At 44.7% G+C, this 12,819-nt stretch overlaps 2 protein-coding genes across 3 annotated transcripts; both read left to right on the forward strand.

The window, feature by feature from the left end:
• Positions 1 to 128: 128 nt before the first annotated feature.
• anxa4 (annexin A4) lies at positions 129 to 5,507 on the forward strand. The gene is made up of 13 exons (XM_057019317.1): positions 129 to 266; positions 1,218 to 1,267; positions 1,575 to 1,662; positions 2,313 to 2,407; positions 2,938 to 3,051; positions 3,235 to 3,325; positions 4,120 to 4,199; positions 4,402 to 4,458; positions 4,530 to 4,623; positions 4,705 to 4,800; positions 4,872 to 4,930; positions 5,086 to 5,208; positions 5,328 to 5,507. The coding sequence occupies exons 2-13, from the start codon at positions 1,259 to 1,261 to the stop codon at positions 5,382 to 5,384; spliced, it is 963 nt and encodes a 320-aa protein (XP_056875297.1). The 5' UTR covers positions 129 to 266; positions 1,218 to 1,258; the 3' UTR covers positions 5,385 to 5,507.
• A 3,428-nt stretch (positions 5,508 to 8,935) lies between these two features.
• On the forward strand, positions 8,936 to 12,801 carry prlhr2b (prolactin releasing hormone receptor 2b). 2 transcript variants are annotated; one of them, XM_057018618.1, is made up of 3 exons: positions 8,936 to 9,259; positions 10,700 to 11,037; positions 11,339 to 12,801. In XM_057018618.1, the coding sequence occupies exons 2-3, from the start codon at positions 10,709 to 10,711 to the stop codon at positions 11,973 to 11,975; spliced, it is 966 nt and encodes a 321-aa protein (XP_056874598.1). In that variant the 5' UTR covers positions 8,936 to 9,259; positions 10,700 to 10,708; the 3' UTR covers positions 11,976 to 12,801. The 2 variants fall into 2 exon arrangements, with proteins under 2 accessions (XP_056874598.1, XP_056874597.1); XM_057018617.1 differs by having other exon boundaries at positions 8,939 to 9,259; positions 10,700 to 11,136.
• Positions 12,802 to 12,819: the final 18 nt, after the last annotated feature.

Consider the following 12,819-nt stretch of genomic DNA (forward strand, 5'->3'; position numbering starts at 1 on the left):
TTTTGTCAACTTTCGAAAATTTGCTTCGTAAGCTGTAAAACAAAAATAAAAAAAATGCATAAATATAACATACGTTTCAACGTTATATCAATTTCTTTTTCGTAATTTGTGCAGCAGTACGTCATGGGAGGACCCCGTCAACGTTTACATCCCGGTGGGAGGGACGAGAGCGCAGCTGTGAGTTATTAAGCTTCAGTTTCCTGGCAGAACGACGCTTTTTCTCGGTCGCCGGGCCTCAACTATACTAAATCCTATTTTCAGCACAGGTAAGGTTAAAGTCACACATCTCCTGCTGAGTTTCCGGCGGCTTTGCAACATTTAAGCGATTCGAGTTCAAATGGAGGCGGTGGGTCGTCTGTCTGCAGGGTGTGTCTGAAGGATTATCCATTTTTCTTCTTGAGTCGTATGAATTTCGATCGTTTTTTTGATAGATTTTAACTATATTATAGCGACGTCCATAGAAATCGTACATTTGCTTTCGTATCCACAACTTTAAAACCTGCTTATTAAGGCAAAACCGCTCTTGCTCAATGTCCTCAAACCGTTCACTTTTATTACATAATCGGTGACTCTCGTGCGTAAAGAAGCACAAAGTGTATGCAGCATGTGTATACACTCAATACAGATGACTTTTGGCCCCTCTAAGAGGCAAACTGTTTTTGCCTGGGGCTCTAAACAGCCAGGCTGCTGCAGTGTTGGTTTAGCAGATCTACATTTAGATCCACTGAGGCAACAGGATCTAGATTGTCTTTATTCACGCTCTTTGCTGCCTATTGTTGTGCTCATGTGTGCAGCCTGCTCAGTATTTGCATATCAACACGCAGACTGTTTCCCAAAAACATTGCTCATTTGACTTGGAAATGTCCCCTCTCACCTTGCCTGGCAGTGGTCGGCGGTGCGGGTGTCGTCCAGGGCTGCTCCAGGGCTTCCTCTGCTCTGACTAATCACCATTCGTTATTTACAGGGGTGGGTTTTGTCAGATCTGTGGTGTTGCCACCAGCACCTCTGTCTGTGGGGTATTTACAGGTGTGCTCAGACAAATCCACAGTAATGAGATGAACCCCAGGGACAATAGAGAGCCCGTCAACATTTGTGTGTGAGGCTGAACTGCGTGCACGATTGATGTCATCAAAGGTCACGCTCCAAACTGTGACTGGATACTGCATCTAATTGCTGTTATGGTTTATTTAATTCTCTTTTTTACCTCCTCTTTTTAGCTTTTCCTTCCACCTGTTTGGGAATCTCCACTTTTCCTACAATGGCAGCAGTAAGTTTATTCACTGTTGTCGATCATTATTATGCTTTGTCTTTGTTATATATTGTGTTTAGTATTATAGCTCTCTATTAAAGGGGTGTTCAAACCCAGTCCTTAAGGGTCGTACTCCACACGGGTTTTCTGTCCTACCGGCTAAAACAGAAAACCAGGCTGGACTACGGCTCTTTTGAGGAAATAAAATCATTTTATAAACCAAACCAACATTTTTTATCATTCTGCACATTATAGCTCAAATATTCAGGTAAGAAAAGTGGAAAAACTAAGCAAAACCCGTATTTGATGATTGGTTTATGTCCAGATTGGAACGCGAGGTACAGTGACCGAGGCGGCTGGTTTTAATCCCGAGGCCGACGTCCAGAAGCTCAGAGACGCCATGAAGGGAGCTGGTGAGTGTCACCACATCTGCACTTGGAAAGAAAATATAACTGGAATATCATTTTTAGCCATTTCCATCCTCAGTTGGAAAGTTTGAAAGTCAGTTTTGCTGCCTGTGTTGCCATGGCAGCTGACGTTGGCTCTGCTGACTGCGTCCTCTGTGCTCTGCTGTAAAATTTCCTCCTGCTGCTGAGGGAAATTTGTTCGTGCTTTCGTTGCTGATCAAACAAAAAGTGACCGCTGCCAATGTTGATTTGCATCACACGCAAACCATAACAGGAACCTCCTGACCACCTGAGTTCTGGCCATTCAGCACATTCATGGGGTGGAATGTCAATGTCGTTAAGTTGTAATAGAATAATCATCTTCCCCTGACTCAAGATTGTTTTCCTGTTTTGAATCATTTCTGTTTTTGGGGGCCTTGTGGTTCTTGTTGCTAATGACAAAAACCAGCACAAGTTCTAGACATGTTTCTTATATATCTGCAGAAAGGAAATAAGAGGCCCTATCACTCAAACCACATTTTAAAAATTACTCGGGGTTTTTTTTTGGCTACATGACTCCGGCAGGGGTGTCATCAGTTGCATGGAGGCATCGGTGATGCCGGGTCGACTTTAATTGGAAGAGATTGACTGAGTTTCTGTGGTGTTGCATCTCGCAGGCACCGACGAGACCTCTATCATGGCCATCGTCGCCCATCGCACCATCGCCCAGAGGCAGCGCATCAAAGAAGCCTACAAACAGTCACTGGGGAAGGTGGGAGCTTCACCCAACACGCCACCTCTTATCCACTCTCCCTTCCGTGCTCTCTGTGTCTTCATGTAAAGCAGGTTTTCCATCTTGTTGAGCATTAACTGACTAACACCCACGGCGACAGAGAGCAGCCTTTAAATCTGCTGTGGGAAGCTTCTGCAGAGATGTACTTCCCTCTTGCAGTTTCTGTTATTATATAGATAAATATTAACTGAGCAGGGAAGTTCAGCATGATGCAGCATGGATATTGATAGTTAGCTGAAGGATCCTGTTAGTAGAAACCTGACAGGCAGAAGGACTGAGTCACGGCAACGCCCTCGAGTTCTCACACGTGTCAGTTTGTGGGGAAACGGTGTCTTTTTCCAGAAGCCACACCCTCCCTGGAAGACGCCGGCTGAGGGAGAGCGGAATGGCTGAAGTCAGCTGCTCGGATAACGCCCCGATTGACCCAGTCCAAAGGCAGATTGTGCTTGTTTGTGTTTGTCTGTGTGTCGGCAGTGACTAAAGCGCCGTCTGTTCTCGTCCTCCCGCAGGACCTGGCTGATGATCTGTCCTCGGAGCTGAGCGGGAACTTCAGAAGTGTGGTTCTGGGTCTGCTCATGCTGCCGCCTGTGTACGATGCCCACGAGCTAAAGAACGCAATTAAGGTTCTCGTGAATTCTTCACACAAAATATCCAGTTTTGTTTTGTCATTTTCCCAATCTTGGACTGCACAACAGCACCACTGAGGTGCACTTTTCTAGTCCTGCGCATGTAAACTCGGAGTTTGTGTTACGTGCCTTTGGGAACCGCTGACTTGGACGGTTACAACCCAACTGTCTTTGCCACAGGGAGCCGGCACCGAGGAAGCCTGTCTCATCGATATTCTCGCCTCAAGGACGAATGATGAAATTAAAGCCATCAATGCGTTCTACAAGAAACGTGAGTGGAGTCCGGCGACGGATAGAATTCCTGACCACGGGTTATAATACGGTCTCCAGTCCGACGGTGCCTCCGGGCTTTGTATGATATCTGATATTGTCTATCTGTGACAAAGCCTCTGGTCACGGTGGGGGAATGCAATAACCTCCGTAATGAGGAAAAAGCAGGTTGGATAAATTATTGATGAAGGCCCGTTGCTGATGTCTGTTCGGCCCTTTACTGCCACTGTATTTATTCATCTTGTTGACACGCTGATAGGTTTCCCACCAACAGCATCTAAATATTAAAATCCTGAGTTTCAGATAAAACTTATCTAAATAATTAAACAGATTACAACTCAGAAGAAATCGGATTTCCTGATCAAGGACAGTTAATTAAGCCCAGAGTCTAAATCAAACACGATGATGCCTCTATTCACACAACTGGAGCCAACTATTGCTCCTTAAATTTGCCTAAAATAATATATCTTCAGTCTGAATACACTTTGAACCATTTCTAGTGTGTTTGTTCCTTGGTTTTTCTCTCGGATGCCCCTTTATCACGTGTACTTTTCCCAAGTTTGAATTTTAAATGGAATTGACTTGAATCTAACTGCACAGATTTTGTCCCGACTACATTTGACTTTGTAATTTGACATTTCTCAGTCAACATTAGAGTTTAAACAACGCTTCAGGTCACCAGAGACGGAGCGCAGATCATTTGATGGTGATAATCTGCTTAAACAATGAATGTTTTATGAATATTTATCACAATTTCTTGTGTGTTTGATTTTTTGTATTTTTTTTTTATGAAAGACTATGAAAAATCCTTGGAAGACGACGTGAGCGGGGACACATCTGGAATGTTCCGCAGAGTTTTGGTCTCTTTACTTACTGTAAGTCCTCACGTTTGTTCGGAACAAACATGCAGAACGTTTTCACTTCCTCATGTTCGATAGTTCATCACCTTTGCAAGTGGAACCACAAGAATTAGGAAATGCATCAAGCTGAAGATACATCAGAGTGAAACTTAAGTTAGCAAAAAATCAACTTCCTTTTTTCAGTTGTGCCAAAAACTTTCTGCCTGCTTCTCTTCAGGCTGGTCGCGATGAAAGCGACACGGTGGATGAGGCCCAGGCTGCTGTGGACGCCAAGGCAAGACTTTCCATACACCTCCCAGCATCTCGCATGGGACTCTCTTTTAGATTTATTGTGTGTGACTTCAGGAAATCTTCGAGGCTGGCGAAGCCAGATGGGGCACGGACGAGGTCAAATTCCTCACGGTTCTTTGTGTGAGGAACCGGAAACACCTTCTTCGAGGTATCTGCTTCATGTTCAAGCGGTTAAAATGGGAACGTTTAAGGGAACCTCATCACTAAGCAGCCCGCCTTCTCCCCTTAGTGTTTGATGAATATCGAAAGATCTCCGGAAGAGAGATTGAGGACAGCATCAAGAGGGAGATGTCCGGCTCTCTGGAGGACGTCTTTCTGGCCGTAGGTGCGTCTCCGCTCCTCCATAGAAACATCGCAAACATTTGTCCATTTGGTGACTCCCTTGTTGCCTTGCAGTGAAATGCATTCGGAACAAGCCGGCGTTCTTTGCAGAACGTTTGTACAAATCAATGAAGGTGAATATTCCATGATTGCTAATGGAACTGGAAGGGAAATCCAGCAGTGTGACCCAGTATGCTGACAGTCTGTGTGTGTGTGTGTGTGTGTGTGTGTGTGTGTGTGTGTGTGTGTGTGTGTGTGTGTGTGTGTGTGTGTGTGTGTGTGTGTTCAGGGGCTGGGCACCACAGATAGTGTTCTTATCAGAACAATGGTTGCCAGGGCAGAGATCGACATGTTGGACATTAAAGCAGAGTTCTTGAAGGCGTATGGAAAGACTCTGTACTCCTTCATCAAGGTGAGGCACTGAAAGATGCATGCTTTTAATATTCTTCAGTAAGGCTTTATCGTGCTGGTGGGTGTTTATTCCCTGCACTTCCTTTTGAAGCCTCATTGATCCCCCTCTCGTTTTATCAGGGAGACACGTCGGGAGACTACCGTAAAATCCTGCTGGAGCTGTGCGGAGGCGAGTGAACGCCGGGCCCAGCTCTGAGCACACCATCAGTCCTTTTACCTCAATGGGGCCGTCACATTTCACTGACCGCAGTGCCTTGTTTTACCATTTATACTAATTAAAACCAAAGCCCGGTGACCTTTTACACGCGTCTGTGTTTTTGTTATTGATCCGGCATTAAGGATTCATTAAGCCCGTCAGCGGGAGACAGCTCTGCACCTCTCGCATCTTGAAGGACGTTAAAGATGAATTTATTGGCTTCGAGCCCCAGCTCTTGTTACGGGGCAACATTTTCATCATTGTCCCTTCGGTGAAGCCCATTTGTTTAATTGGTAGCAATTCCTCAATTGTTGAGTCAGCCCTTCATCATTTCACGTAATTACATTAATAGCCTGCTAGCTTGGTTTCAGGGGCAGTAAAGCGTGCTCTAATCAAGTTAAAGAGGATCCATCTCAGCTCTGACAAAAGGCAATAAACGTTGGAATAAGGTATTGTTGCGCCAATCAGAGTGGCCACTAGGTAGAGCCAAAACAACCGACGCTTGCAGCTCCTGTTTTAATCATCCTCTTTCAAAAAATGCTTTATTTGTTAGCGATGCACAATTACAGAAAAGAACCATGAGTGCTTTTTACCTGAATCTTATATTTATACCTTTAAGGCTCCTCTGTCCTGTCTTTAGTGGGCACATGGCTGCGTCTCCCCCGCCTCCGTCAAGCTGAGATAAATTACATTTCTGGTACAGTCCAAACACAAGATAAGCCATGCAGGCCTTGATAAGAAGCCAGCTGAGCAAACCCTTCTGCACCCTGGCCGGTTGAAGGGCCTGATCAGAGCATCAGGGCAACACAGACCAAACGTCTCCATCCGTTCGTGTCTTCATCCCACAGGCTGCTTAGTTTGGAGGGTAGAACGGTCAAAGTTTTTAGGAGGAAATCAAAAGACTTGCGTGTGTAACCTGGAAAATAAAAATAAAAGGTGCATGTTAAGTAACATGTACTGTATAAAACAAGGATGTTATGTTTATTGTCACAGTTTTCATTCGTAAGCAATATCCAGGTGCCCCCTGGTGTCCAGGGTGTCAGGCTGTTCCTGCAACCTGCATGTTGCTGCGTCTCTGAGAGACAATTATTTATGCTTAAGTAGCTCCCAAAGCCTTGTCTTTGAGCGGTAAATGTGCATTAATGGTTTTTCCCCTCTCTCCTGAGAGAGTCACTGTCTGCACATCTGGAATGTAAAGCAAAACAAACCTATACGCAATTAAATATGACACAAATGCTCGGACAATTCTTGAGCATGTTTTCTGAATCATCGACGTACTCTTTCGTGTTCTTTTCTCCTGTGGCAAATCAGCACCATCGTAATGTCGGCCTGGAGATGCAGTGGGCTATTATCATGCTTTCAGGCAGCAATTTCACATTCGAAGGAGGAGACGTCATCTTAAGGCAGTGTGGCCATACAAGACAACTCGAATCACTGCATTTATCGGAAAGGACCTATGTTGAAGAGCAGAATCCTGCAGATGAGGCTGTTTTACAGCAGCAGGTTACACACATGTAACGATGGCAACTGCTGAGACATATCACACAGAATAGACCACAGACGAAGTTCCCAGGTTAGGAAATAAGTCAAACCCCAGAGAACCACTGAGGTCTTTGCTGTGCACAGAGAACACAGCAGAATAGCTGGAATAAGAAATACTGAAGGCCAAAGTTGTTTGTTGAGGCTGAATATAATAATCCAATTCCTCCAACCAAGGCTGCATTTGAATACAGATGCTACAAGGTCCAATAGTGGAGTGCATGACACACACACACACACACACACACACACAGTGACACCAAGTCAAAACAGCTAAAATGGAGCCTGATGATGCAGTGAAAACACTGCAGGATAATGTTAGCTGTACTAAAGAGACAAACAAATGTGTTTCTGGCAGCAAACTCAGGTGGTTTTTTTGTGTATTTAGTGAGTCAAAAGATTGAAAAGGTTTAATTTCACAGACTCACAGAGTGCTACATCAAAGAAACGATCATCTTATGTAGAAAGGTAATACATCAAATCTTTGCAGATGTTATTATTCCTCAGAGGTGAGGAACCATTGTGTTTATTGGTTAATCCAACAGCGCAAGATTCATTTCACCCAGATGCAATTAAAACCAAGGCTGAGATCGGTGTCAGCAGAGAACAACGACAAACGAGGGCAGGAGCTTTTTAATCACGGGATATTTTGAGACCGAATCAGAATTTGTTCATTAAACTGCACTTTTCTGACGTTTAATTCCCGCCATCTTTGCCGTCTCTGTTTCGTGGCCCCTGCAGCTCCAGCCCTGTTTAATGGAAAAGTGTTGGCAAACATGCCGATGCCTGTCGAGCTTCTCTGAACCTGTGATATTGTTCTGGTTGAAGCCGCATTTCAGGGGCCTCTTGGGCGTCTCGAATGTTCTCGGCTCATTGATTTCCAGCTTCTGTTGCTATGAAGATGTGGGTTCCATTAGTCAGACGCCATCAGCGTCCTTCCGTCCTGTTTAGTTTGCACACTGTCATCATTGTCCTTACAGTGATGGAAATCTGTCTCGAAGTCCTCCTTTGCTGACATTTGATGGGTTTTTTTGATAGAACAGATGCAACATTATGCGTAATTCTTACATATTAAAGGAAATTGAAGGAGGCGCAGTAGCTGTCTGGCACTGACAATTGATGCTCCGGCTAAAAATAAACATAATTCTCAACATGTTTTAGCAAAAAAGAAAAGCTTCAGTCTGACTTTTAGCGACTTTCATGGATTTCTGGTCAGCAACTGGTGCTAAATCTCCCCTCTGTGAGGTTTTTAATCAAACCCTGCAAATTTAGTTCTCTTTCAATTACTTGGATCTGTTCCTCAGCAATAGCAAAAGAAGCCTTAATTTGAATAATGCGGATTTAATGTGACATTTATACACTGAAATCTGGTTATGACTCGTCCCTTCTCTCCTTTATACATGAATTTGTAGCTTTATCTCCTTTGTCATATCAGTTTGCTTCTTTAGTTTGTCAGGGTTGGCTCAAAGAATAATAATTAATCTCAGCCAGCAGTAAGAAACAATTACTTTTATGACCAAATAAAAGAAGGCAAAAGAGATTAAATATGGTCAAATTATATTGTGTCTTATCATTTCTTTAAAAGCAACACATTAATTAAGACTGATGCGCTTCTGTTAGACTACACTTACCCTTCAAAGAAGACCTCGAAATGTCTGTTGCACGCACGCGCACACACACACACACACACACACACACATACACACAGATGCCATTTACATGCTTTTCAGAGGAGAAGATTTGAAGAGGCATGTCCTTGGGTGGAGAACCTCAGAGCCAGTAAATGGAACATTCCGGCCTGAGATTCTGCATGATGGACGGCTGTTTTTGAGAGCTGCGATAGAGGCAGAGCAACACGTGGCCGTACTGATAAGCAGCAGGTCTGGTTGTGGATCCAGGAGGGAAAATATCGATCGGGCAGTTTATAACACACTTCTCCCTGTGTTCAGACTGTGTTTCCAGGGTTTGTCCATTTCACCCAGCTGATGAGGGACAAAAATGTCTCTTTTAGCTCCATCCTCGTTCATTAGCTCCAGCATTACACTTTAAAAAGTTAATCAATAACAATCCCACCACTGTCATCGTCTGCCAGCACTGATCAATCAAGACCAAGTCCAGCATGAATTTTGTTGGGTCTTCAGCATCTTATTGGCTTCCTGTCGCCTCATCAGACATCCCTCTCCCTGCCCATCTTTCCTCTGGGTGCACGCTCTCTTTTTTCTGAAACAGCAGCGGCTTCAGCTCATTCGCTGTGCACAAGCGCACGGGGATCGTTGCTCTCCGCTCCAGACGTCCTCACAGAAAAACACCAACGCCGGTGAGTTGCTGCATGCTTTCTGTCTGCACGTTGGCTCATTTTCACAACATGTTTGTTGATTTACTGTGATTTGCAGACCTCAGCATTTGGCCAGTAATTCAAAAAAAAATGTTACACATACAAAATACACATAATGAGGGGTCAAATGATGCAGCTTTCATACTGTATGTCTCACCTTTTATGGCATAATTGTGTTTTTCTGTATTTTAACACTAATATATTGAGAAAAATGTTAATAACTGTTCAGTTTTTCGTCCTGTAAGACTTTTGAATCCTCAAAATCTATAACAGTTAATTCTTACACTAAAGACTCAAAGCTATAAGCTTAAAGTATGGAAAAAAATCTTTTCAATTAATAGCTCAAGATATTTTTGAAAAGGATTGTTACACTCTGCAATAACTGTATTAGATCTTTCTCCATTTTACAATTATTCTGGCCACAACTAAATTTGCTACGTTCACACCAAATACAGCTTTTCTCTTCTGATAGTCTTTCCACGATAAATAAGAGTCAATTGTGCACGAACGCTCTGCACATTTACACCTTAATCCCTGTAAAAGTCGACCAATGTTTTCACCTTTCAGTAGCAACGGCCGGGTGAGGGTGAGGATTCTAAAACATGATCAACACCTCTAGATTCCCATCACAAACTCAATTTAACCCATAAATGCTGAACTGTTTGCAGCAGCTGTTTTGCACCTCTGTTTTGGGGCCCCTGGGATCATCTGGGCAGCCGACGTGCAGTTTTGTGGGCAGGTGTTGTCAGCGTTCGTGTTTCTTCGACACAAATACAGATCTGAAAAGGTCTGCTGGTGACTGCAGGAGTCAAATTGGGAGTTAGCGGCTGCCTGACCAAGAGCGATCAATAACGAGTCCAAGCAGAAGTCGATCAAGAGGAGACACTTAAGCCAAAATTGGTGGTAAAGATTGTGCAGAGTTTTAAAAAGAAACAATAAAGAGTCAGAACCATATTTCTGAAGTGTTGGAAATGTGCAGCAATGAACAGGCAAAAAAACCTGCTGCTGTTTGACCTTCGATCACGATGATAATCGAATGCAGAAGACAGTTTTATTTCTGCCTGTTACGCTCAATAAATGTCCCAATGACGTGGAAAACTCTCCTGCTCTTTAATGGGATTAATGGAATGGATGGTGCGTTGTGACATTTTCAAGAAACACTTGTGTGGAAGGATGTTGATGTTCTTACCTGCGCTTGCTAATACACCTTTACAGCCAAAACCCATTTAACAATGTCTCTGACTCTTACAGTGAAATGCCTCGACAAAAACACCCACTAATGGCCTTCCATTAAACATTTCCTCTCCCCACTGTTAAAATGTAGCCTTCATTCTTGGACCGAAAACATTCATTTGATTAGCATGCGACCTTCTGGAACATTGATAAGCTCCAGCTGTAAATACATTGTGATTGTGTGTCCAGGTTGTTGCCATGGAAGGAAATCAGAGTAGCCTGGCTGGGAGCAGCCAGACCGACCAGCACATTAACCAGGTTGCCGGGCACAACAGCTCGGCCAACCGCAGCTCCCAGTTTGCAGATGTGGCGCTGCTGCAGACGTTCAAGCCTCTTATTATCCCCTCTTATGTGCTGGTGGTGGTGGTGGGGGTCTTTGGCAACTACCTGCTCCTCTACGTCATCTGCCGTAGCCGCAAGATGCACAACGTCACCAACTTCTTCATCGGGAACCTGGCCTTCTCTGACATGCTCATGTGTGTGACCTGCGTGCCGTTCACCCTCGCCTACGCCTTCAATCCCCGCGGGTGGGTTTTTGGCCGCTCGATGTGCTACGTGGTGTTCCTCATTCAGCCAGTCACAGTCTATGTTTCAGTCTTCACACTCACGGCTATTGCTGTGGACAGGTGGGTGGTAATCAAACAGCAAACACACACACACACACACGCACACACACATCTGCAGCCCGCTCAGATCTGTTGCAACCAGCCCACCTCTGGGTCATGTTCAAGACGAATAGAGAAATTTGTTTTAAAGGTTAAATAAATGGTTAGATGGAGCCTTGTTTGGTTCTGATACTGACGTGTGCGCCGCTGCTCTGTGTTGCAGATATTACGCGACCGTCCACCCGCTGAAGAAGCGCACCTCTGTGGCGACCTGCGCCTCTGTCCTAGTCGGCATTTGGCTGCTCTCCTGCGGCCTCGTGGGCCCCGCAATCCTGCACACCTACCACGTGGAGTTCAAGGGCGAAGGGTTCACCATCTGTGAGGAATTCTGGTTGGGTCAGGAGAAAGAAAGGCGCGCGTACGCGTACAGCACCCTGCTGGTAACATACGTCCTCCCGCTCTCGGCCGTCTTCGTGTCCTACCTCTGTATAACTGTCAAACTGAGGAAGTGTGTGGCACCTGGCCACAGGAGCCAGAAACAAACATGCGCCCAACAGGCTCGGAAGAGGAAGATCTTCCGCCTGGTGGCGCTCTTGGTCTCTGTCTTTGCATTGTGCTGGCTCCCCATTCACGTGTTCAACGTGCTGCGAGACATTGACATTCACCTGATCAACAAGCGCTACTTCTTGCTCATCCAGCTGCTCTGTCACCTGTGCGCCATGAGCTCGTCCTGCTGCAACCCTTTCCTTTACGCGTGGCTCCACGACCGCTTCCGCGCCGAGCTACGCAAAATGTTCAAGTGTCGCCACCGTATAGGAGTGCGCTCGGCCAACCACTGCCGGGGCAGCGTGGTCCTGTGACCACACAGAGGGTTCACAGGCTTGTTTATTGACCACAAACCCGCCAACGTCGATTCACAAATTTCGATCTGTAAAAATCAAAACGAGGCGTAAAACCAGACCTGACTATAGTTCCGATTATGTCAATATTTTGCACCTTCTCTAAGACAAATGTTATAATAAGGTTTTATAATATGCTGCGAAACAGCATCCTTTTAACCCTGAGCAGATGTGAATACACCGCCCAGTGTCACTGACCAGTAATTTCGGTGGAAAACCTGGAAAGAAGCTGTACAGTAGCACGACCCCCCTTTGTTGTTTCAATTGCTTTTCATATGTTCGGCAAACATGCAGGTCTTTGAAAAGCTTCAAGTATAGTGAGCTGAGACGTGGCGTCCTTTCAGCTTGTGCTCGTGCAGGTTTAGATTCGATTCTGCATTAATTGCATGGAACGGCAGCTTTATGTGCATCGTGTACAGTATCGCATTGTGGTAATTGTCTGTTGGATAAAATAATGAAGGGGAACAGTCTGTCATCTTTGCTTCACACCGGTGTAACCACACATTGACAGGAGGTGGAATTTAATCAAGCCCAACAAATTCACTAATTGGAACGGCTGGAGAGCACAAGGGCTCTGAATAACAAGGGCACTTTCGAGTGTTGAAACAATGAGGATTTATGGATAACTTTGGACGCAAAAGCGCACGTGCTGTTGTAAATAAGTGATAAATGTTTGTAAATGTAAATTTGTTCCCTGTTTCTGTTATATTGCTGTGCTCTGGATCTAAAAGTGCAGGCTTGAATCAGTATTAGCATTTTATCTGGAATAAATTATATTTAAAACATCTGGGTGGATCTAAAGAAA

Source organism: Takifugu flavidus, chromosome 20 (assembly GCF_003711565.1).
Source record: "Takifugu flavidus isolate HTHZ2018 chromosome 20, ASM371156v2, whole genome shotgun sequence".
Lineage (NCBI taxonomy): Eukaryota > Metazoa > Chordata > Actinopteri > Tetraodontiformes > Tetraodontidae > Takifugu > Takifugu flavidus.

What these genes read in the sequence shown, in the direction of transcription:
- anxa4 (XM_057019317.1), top strand. An exon ending in TTTTGGTCTCTTTACTTACT is followed by an intron (nt 4,200 to 4,401) that starts GTAAGTCCTCAC and finishes GCTTCTCTTCAG; the next exon opens with GCTGGTCGCGATGAAAGCGA. An exon ending in CCGGAAACACCTTCTTCGAG is followed by an intron (nt 4,624 to 4,704) that starts GTATCTGCTTCA and finishes TTCTCCCCTTAG; the next exon opens with TGTTTGATGAATATCGAAAG.
- prlhr2b (XM_057018617.1), top strand. Translation starts at nt 10,709, where the DNA reads ATGGAAGGAAATCAGAGTAGCCTGGCTGGGAGCAGCCAGACCGACCAG. An exon ending in ACGGCTATTGCTGTGGACAG is followed by an intron (nt 11,137 to 11,338) that starts GTGGGTGGTAAT and finishes TCTGTGTTGCAG; the next exon opens with ATATTACGCGACCGTCCACC.